This window comes from Rhinolophus hipposideros, assembly GCF_964194185.1.
Source record: "Rhinolophus hipposideros genome assembly, chromosome: 4".
Taxonomy (NCBI): domain Eukaryota; kingdom Metazoa; phylum Chordata; class Mammalia; order Chiroptera; family Rhinolophidae; genus Rhinolophus; species Rhinolophus hipposideros.
In genome coordinates this window covers 30206659-30215181 of record NC_138050.1, presented here as the reverse complement: position 1 = coordinate 30215181, position 8523 = coordinate 30206659, and the positions used below count along the sequence as shown (strand labels likewise).

Below are 8523 nucleotides of genomic sequence, written 5' to 3'. Positions count from 1 at the left end.
CTTGACAGCATCCATGCTGCTCTTATCTTTTTGGCTGAGCCGTCATGGAGTTCAGATGAGGTTCAAGTCTATATTCATACCTACCTCTTTGCTGGACATCAGAGCAGGAAAAGTCTGTGAAATCAGGGAAACTTCAGGCTTTAACAGATTTATTGCTTCTGGCCAGAATATAAATTTGCAAATGACCCTCCCTCCACTCTGAGTTTTTCTAAATCAGCTTCTCCCAAGTGCCCAGAGTTGACTCCCCTAGATTCTCCCCCACCCCTCCAGTATTGCTGAGGCTGTATGGTGGCCATTACGCCTGTGCCACATGAGTGGCAGACCCTACATCCAAAAAGTGCAAGGATGGGTTATAACTTACAGTTCTAAAACGTGTACATTCTGTCCGTGCTACCTTCTGGAGCAACTTTTTCCTTCACTAATTGCACTTTAGATTGTATTTACAAAGAGCAACAGGGCTAGGTCACAGACTTATATTCTAACAGAAATATAAAACAGAAATCATGTTTATATAAAAATTAAATCCTGGTGTTAGTGGATATAAATGAAAGTTTGTGTGTGTGAAAGAGCTCTAGTGATATACCTATAAAAAAACAATAGAGGAGGCTTACTCTTGTTTCATCAAACATTGCAAAAGGGCTCCTAGAAATATGGTAGTCAGAAAGTTTCATCATATCCATAAAGCTTTAATATATTTTAATTGTCTCTTGCTTTTTAAGCTAATCATAATAAATGAGGCTAGTTGGGAATAGAGAAAGTGAAAAGTGCCCAGGTTCCCATTTCTCTTGGGGTCCTTTTTCCTTGCACCCTCTCTTTATAGCTCAGCTCAGAGTTTCTGCTCCAAATTTCGCACCATCATCTTTTATGGTTTCAGTAACCCTGCTCTCTCCTATGGCCCATTTAGCACATAACACTACCTGCTGCCTCACTAATGCTTTGCTTCAGCTCTTCCCACCGTGTAGAGGGTTTGACAAAGATTGTAATGGGACAGATTTACAAACCTTCATAATGTTTGCAGCTTAACTTCCAAGCAAGCCAGAAATGGTTGGATCCCTCCAGCTCTAATCTAGCAATTCTTTTTAGTTTGGTGGCCCATTTGTCTATCCACGTGCACACATGCGTACACCAGCAGACACTGCACACACATGTGCAGGTACTCCTGGGCCTGCACTGCTTGATGCCCACAAGCAGTATGTGTATCTTCCTTCTCAGTTGCACACATACAGGCACCCAGCTTCTGGGGTTTTAGGATATTCGATAGTCATTTTTTTCTTTTATCTGCTCAGAATTATTTGAGATGTAGGTGTCAGGTGGAAATAAAAATGTCTATTTTGCAACTGTTTGGGGGATGTGACTTTAATGTGCAGAGATAGAGGGCTTGCAGCATTTTACCTCGGAGTTAAACTTAACCTATAAAAAGCATAGGAAAAGCTGGAAGTCTTCCATCTCGCCTGGTAGGGAATGCTCACTTGCTTCCTGTAGGCAGGTTGGCACTCAGAGAGAAAGGGGCTAAGTGAGCATGCCTGGGTCTGCCTTCCAAACACGCCAGTAGGATTGCCGAGGAGTATGAGAGGCCTGCTAAGAGGTGTTAGGAGTTTCCCTCCACTCATCTGTCCCCACACAGGACACATGCATCTAATGCAGGATAAGTTCTTACACCTGGCCACAGGGACATGGCCTGTGGCTATCTGGAGCCCAGCAATCAGAAAACCAGAGAGAATGAGAACTGAAGGCCAAGTGAGAAAGGGCGTGAGAGTTAGGGCGCAGGATCCAGGGAGCTGCAGGTCTGCAGATGAGCTTTACCTACACCGAGGGCTGAGTCTGGAGCCAGGAGTGGAGCAGACAGCTGATGAATGGATAAAAAGACTTGAATGGGGGAAAATGCTGAGAAGAGCATAAAGGTGCCATAGAAAGTATATTTAAGGACTATGGAATTATTTACCCCATCTTTTAAAACAGAATTTGCAATGGCAAAGATCTGTGTGTTAATAGGCATTAGCATGTGTAAGTGGAGAGAATGTGGGAATGCAGGAGTACCACCTGTTGCAAAATAATATGAGGCCAATTTCTGTATATGAAAGAGTGGAGATGTAGCATCCCAAAGTCAGTAGAGGGGCTCTGCCTACCAGTCCTAACTTGGAGTAGGGCTCACAGCCCCCAAATTGACCATGGGATGGAATTAGAGCTCCCTGTCCCCATTTGCCCTAAATGAATACTGCCTTGTTCCAGAACAAGCCTTGGGGTGTGAGAACAATCCCAAAGGTTTAAAAGTTTTTCATGATTTGCCTTTGCATTTTGTTTTTTAGTTTCAGGTGACCCCAAGGATCTGATTCTTTGGGAGAAGGGAGGGAGGAATTGATAATTATAGTAGCTAATTGTAGTAGCTAATATTTATTGAATGTTCGCTGTGGCTCAGCCACTGTCTAGAGTGCTTTGAATGTACCAATTCATTTAATTCTCATAGCAACCCTACCAAGTTTGTATACTTTTTATCTCTCTCTGTTTTGTAAATGATGAAACAGACATGTAGAGGCTTAGCAGTTTGCTCAAAGGCACATAGCTAGTACACAGCGGAGCTGGAATGCGAATCCAGGTAGTCTGTCTCAAGAAGACATACTCTGAGCAACTATGGGGCAGAAGAGAGGGTGGAATCAGCCTGGTCTTGGATCTTTCCCATGAGAAAGGACAGAGCTAGTTCTCAGTTGAAATCCAGGATTTGGGGTCTGCATTTAGCTGGGCCAGTATTGAACTGCCTTAACCCTGCCAGGCCAGGCATCGTCTCTTGCTGTCAGACAACAAAGTAGATGTTTTAGGGAAAGGGTGGATCATTGCTCCATTTGACAGCTTTTTAGAATGTGTAGATCACTCAACAGATGTCTGGGTGGGTGTACAACTACTTTTTGGTCTCTGACGAAGCAGGGAGGGGAGTGAGGGCTGGAAACAAGGGGCCTAGGGGAGATGCAGGATTCTCAGAGACTCAGCACTGTTAGGCAGTTCAGTGATTCCACAAATACATACACAGAGGGTGCCAAAGAAATGTATACACATTTTAAGAAAGGGAAAAAACTACTGAAATTGTAATGATAGAAACTGATCACAGAAGATGAATACAAGTCACGTTTGACTTCTGCAATTACAAGAGGTGCTCAAAGTGGTTACCTTCAGCATCCAGACACTTCTGATTATGGCAAACTGCTGCTTGGGCAACGTTGACCAAAGTGTCCACTTGTATACATTTTTTTGGCACCCCCAAAAAATGTATACTAGGGGGCTTCTACCACATGCCCCCTAGTGCCTTGCTCTTGGTGTGTTACTTTCTGCAGACACCCATTACCAGGTCAGAGCAATTCCATACTTCCTTGGGGTCAGTTAGGTACTTACATAGCTGCTCATCCACCTTCCTTGCCTGGTATCTAGCAGCCCAGACTGTAGGGCCGCCACTGATACAAGTGGCTGTGTTTGTTCAATAACGCTTGGAAGCACAAGTGAGCTCTGTATTACTGCCCTTTCGGCGCGGGCGGCTACAGTGCCTGGAAGCTCCTAGTTCTAGCCCTGCAGAGCCTCGGGGACCAACCCAAAGCACCAGCCATCAGCTTTGTTCCTCAAGCCTCTGGAGAAAACCTTTGATTTCATGGGGATGATTATTTTTATCCTTGCCCACTCAAGGATGAAGCCCAAGAAACAAGAGATTGCCCCTTTCAGAGGCATCACAATGGGTCACCTCCAGCCAAACGCACTGTTTTTTGTTTTTTGTTATTTCTGGTTTTGGTTGAGCCTCTTTTGGAAAGCATTACTATACAACTTATTTAAAAGAAAGAGTGGAGGGATTGGGTGTAAGGGACTCAGACAGAGGAGGGAGGAGCTCTGGGTTTGGGGACAGGGAGGCTGGAAGTAACGTGTTATCAGAGAAAGTGCAGGAAGAGCACATTAAAGTCACAATCTGATTTGAGTCAGTTCCATTTTGTAGTGACATTTTTAATCTTTTGCAAAGTCAAACTATTCCAAGTTTGACTTTTGGCCAAGCCTGAAGGATTGGAACTTTGGATGAAGGTTTCAGAAAGAGAGAGAGAGAGAGAGAGAGAGAAAGGGGAGGGAAACTTTTATTCTAAAGTCATTGTAAACCCAAAGCAGGGTTTTATCCTCCACAGTTAAATGAGAATGAAAAAAAAAATCAAGAATACCAACATTTGAGGTACAAAGACTGTCATGGGCCAGTGGAAGTTTGCAAAATTATATGTAAATGACCAAAGTTTTTACTGTGGTGGCCCTGTGCATTCCCAAAGCTAATCCCAAAGAGAAAATCTACTTAGCAAAAGAGAGTTTTGTCTAATTTGGTTAACAGTTGAGAAGTGACAAAAATGCTGAATATATTAATAATTTATATTTCCAGGGTAACACTATATCTTTAATGCTTCACTGCCAAAGGGAATTCAGATTGGCTTAATGCTCAGAGGGAAAAAAGCCTGAAAGGCCGTCTTCATATTCTGTATCCAGCACTGATGAAAATGGGTGTAAGACATGTGTTCCAATAATAGGTGTCGTGCATTCTCCTATTTCTGCATAATTTGTTTTCATCCCATATTGCTCAGTGTGTATTTGTTAACCAGAAGGCCTCTTGGCCTTACACTCACTTTCTTGCTCCAACTATAGAGTTCATAAGGGAGGAGACATTTGTCTCTCACATTTTTAAAATAAGCATTGTAGTGACATGTAGTGCATGTAAGGGCGAGAGCCCTTTACTTACAAGACCTTTTCGAAAGTTTATAGATTCCCTCTGCTTCCGAAAACATGCACATTTAAATTCCACATTATGGGCAATGTAATGAGGTGTTTTGTTTTGTTTTATACCGTCTCTGTGTAATCAAGTTTGATGGTTTGCAAATTGCAGGTCATCCTATTCCATGACCTTAGTAAGCAGGGTAGGTCAGAGCTCCTTTAAACCCTGTCCACAGAAATGGAATAAGTTAATTTATTGTTCTCCAGCTAATCTGGGAGAAGACCAATCATGATAGTTGCACTAAATGGCCTGTGGAAACAGGAAATCCTGCTACATAATTTTGAATTATTTATTTAAAGCATCAAAGCTAATGGAATAATAAGAAAAGACGAGAACAAATTTAAAAATGAAGGAAAAAATTTTAAATCCTCACAAACACAACTTTAGCTGGTTAGGTACTTTGTTCATTTTACTGTTCATTTTTACATAAAACAGGAGCTAGGCTTATTTTGCTGTCTGAGTCTAAGAAAAACGTGATTTTAGTTTGCTATTTTAAATGTATCACTGTGGATAAGGGGCAGATACAAATGGAATTGAAAACCAACTACAATGCCCTAAATATTGTAGTCAAGTCTCCCCTAGACCCGAAACTTACCTATGTTCTGGGTGGAGTGAGAAGGTTAAAATCCACCCCTGACCCTTCTCACCCCAGGGAGAGAAAGAGGGGAAGGAAGCCTTTGCTCACCAGGCTTTGAGAACCTGAACGGAGAACCCCGAGTGTCGACCCCGCGCTAGCTAGCGGACTGATAGTGGGGAAACACAGAGGGAACAACCCCTTGGAGGAGCGCCTCTCCCAGGCAGGGCAGTGCTGGCCTCACCCTGCTGCCTAGCTCCCCCGAAGTTGAGCTGGTATGTGCGTACCAGGCAACGCTGGCGTCTCTGAACCCGCCGGTGCGGAGGAGTTGTCATCCGAAGATAAAAACTTCGTCGGGTGTTGTTTTTAAGTCATGACCCAGAAGTTATTTCCTCTACATATTTTTTTTTTACAGAGATCAACAGATCTAGGCTGTAAACCTATTCAAGCATCCCGCTGACCTGTCACCGAGCTCCAGACCGGCGGGCGCGCGGTGCGAGCGCATCCTGGGGCCCTGTCTCAGGGTAGGAAGGGCGCTCGGATCCGACCTGGCGCAAGTCCGCCAAAGTCAGTTTGGGGCGGGTCCTTCGATTTGCATTTTCTGAGAGCCAATGGCCCAGTTCCCCGCGTCCTCCCTTCTCCGAGGCAAATGCCCAAGTTGCTGCCCAAGTTGCGCGCGAGGCGGGTGCGGGTCTGGAGCCCCAGGAAAGCCGCGAATCTTGTCCCCAAGCGACGCCTCCATTTAGCCTCCCCTTCACCCTGCCCCCCAGCTCAAATCGCCGAGAGCCAGTCACTTTGGCCCCAGTCAGCCTCGCGCCCTCCACACCTCCGAGGGAATGGGTTATGAAGCAGCAGAAGGTAACAAAGAAATCCAACTCTTTGGGTCTTTACTAGAAAATTTTTATTGCCAGGGGGAGATCCTTCAGAAGACTAATTCGATCTTGATTTTTTCCCCCAGTCAATTATTTGTCAGCATAATATTTACACCTGTACAATATACGGCATTTCTCCTAAGCAGTGCCCCGAGCGCAGAGAAATCTGGCGGCTCGGTTGGCTTCAGAGCACCGTGGGGTGCTGGGGAGTGTGTAAATTGAGGGCATTGGGGTGGGCGTGGCCCATCAGGTTGAGGTAATGCCGGTCCAGCCCCTGCACCGGCGTCAGGAAGGGGCTGTGCTGCTGCGCGGGGCTGGAGAGCGGCACGGGCGCGCTCGGCACGTAGGGCAGCGCGGGGCTGCGAGCCGCGCCAGGCGGCCAGGGAAAGGGCCCGGGGGCCGCGCCCTGCGGGAACGCGGAGGCCTCACTGGGGCTGTGGCCCGCAAATTCTGGCCCTGCTGGGTGAAGCTGATAGGAGAGATCCGGCTCCGAGAGTGACCCTAGCGGCTGGAAGGAGGACTCGGTGCCCAAGCGGGCCTTGGACTGCAAGAAGGCTAGGATGCGCGCGTACTTGGTGTCCTTGGTCTCCATCCGCTCCACCGTGGTGAGGTAGTGCACCAGGTTCTTCATGCACTCGTGGTAACCGTGGTGGAAGTAGTTGGCAAACTCCGCTAGCAGTTCTGGTGCAGGGGCAAGAAAAAGCATGGAAAGTGAAAAAAGCTGTGAGCGGCTCCTTCCCTACCGGGAGCCAAAGCGAGTGTCAGGTACCTCCCATCACACGTTCTGGCCCAAGCTCCCATTTGAGGTCCGCCTTCCCCTCTCCCCAGTCAGGAGCCGGGAAAAGCGCCAGCGAACGAGCTCCATTTCCTTAAGAGTCTGACCCTACTCCTCCCCACCTGAGAGGAGGTGACCGAACCAGTTCCCCCGAAACCTGTTCTCCAGCCCCGCTTAGCTTTCTCAGGACTCCGGCAGCATCCAGAGAGGAGACCTCTCCCGCGCGCCCCTTCACAACTCCTCCCACCAGCGGTCTCCGTGTGGCGCACGCTCCCTGCCCAGGTTTCCCGTCGCCCAGCCGGCGCCCACCTTTTTCCCTTCCCCGGGGAAAATCCGCAGAGTGGAGGGCCCTCAGGTACTGAACGGTCATCTCGAGGATCTCCGCCTTCTCCAGCTTCCCGGAACTCTGCAAAAGGAGGAAGGGCTCCTCGCAGCAGCCCAGCGGGGCGCAGGCCAACCCTCGCAGGCTGGGTGCGGTTTTATCCGGAGAGGACCCGCGAGCAGGGTGCTGCAGTGGATCTGCGCGAGGGCGCCTGGCGCTCACTCGGCGCCCAAGCCCCGGGGGAAGGAAAGCCACGTGTACGTCCCTCTCCGTCCCCAGACTCCTGGCTTCCAGGCTGAGAGTGGAGCAGAGAATCCCCAGCGCCTGGCAGCCTATCCTCTGGAGCCAGCGTTACCTGCTTCGCCAGGGCCATGGGCACCGTCCTGCCCAGCTCATTTAAACAGCGGTTAATCCGGTCCCTCCTCCGCTTTTCTATCACTTTGTGGGAAACCGGGGTTCTCTGCGAAAAGAGGTTTGTGCCTTCAGGATGCCTTTGCCCGGGGAGTCGACAAAGGCACAGCGGTAGCTGCGTGCCAACCGTCTTCCCAGCCACCAGTGCTGCTGGGGGACTTGCCCCCGAAGGAGTCCCTGCCCCTTCGTACTTGGAGCGCTGCCCTCTCACGCCCGCACTGGGCACTCGGCTTGCAGCCTCACTACCCGCTGGGCACACCACCAGGCTGAGCTGAGCGCCAGCGCCGTGGGGCGGTGGCCACCAGGCGTGGGATCCTGCCCAGCTGAGGCGTCTCCTCACTGTTCTCATTCCCTTCCCAAACTACTCAGGATCCGCTACAGGAGAAGTCTCGAGTGGCCACGTCCCTGCCATCCGCCCGGCCAGGTGGCCGCCAAGGGGAGTCAGACGCCCCCACCTTCAGGAAGCAAGCGCCGTGTGGGCTCAGCCGACTCACTTTGCGTTCCTTGAGCTTATCTGACATCCTGGTCAGAACGCGCCCCGGGAGAGGCGGTGGCGCGAGTCCCCCGTCCACACTCCACCTCGTGTGCCTGCTCGAGTGTCCCAGGTAGGCTGCCGCCTCACCGCTCTGAGGGGCTGCCTTATAAAGCGGTCATCTAGAGCCCCAAGTGCATTCACGGGTTGAATTATTCCGTAGGATTAAGGGAGCTGCGTTTGGGGGATGTATGCATTCAAGATCAGATTTAAAGAAGTTAAGAAAAAAAAATTAGCAGCCGAGGGGGGCGAGCTGGGGG

The 8523-nt window shown here is 49.1% G+C and overlaps 1 protein-coding gene across 1 annotated transcript; it reads right to left on the bottom strand.

The window, feature by feature from the left end:
- Positions 1-6407: 6407 nt before the first annotated feature.
- Positions 6408-8252, bottom strand: HELT (helt bHLH transcription factor; the record flags this gene model as incomplete). The annotated part of the gene is made up of 4 exons (XM_081046965.1): positions 6408-6904; positions 7308-7404; positions 7676-7780; positions 8226-8252. The coding sequence occupies 4 exons, from the start codon at positions 8250-8252 to the stop codon at positions 6408-6410; spliced, it is 726 nt and encodes a 241-aa protein (XP_080903091.1).
- Between the last annotated feature and the right edge of the window lie 271 nt (positions 8253-8523).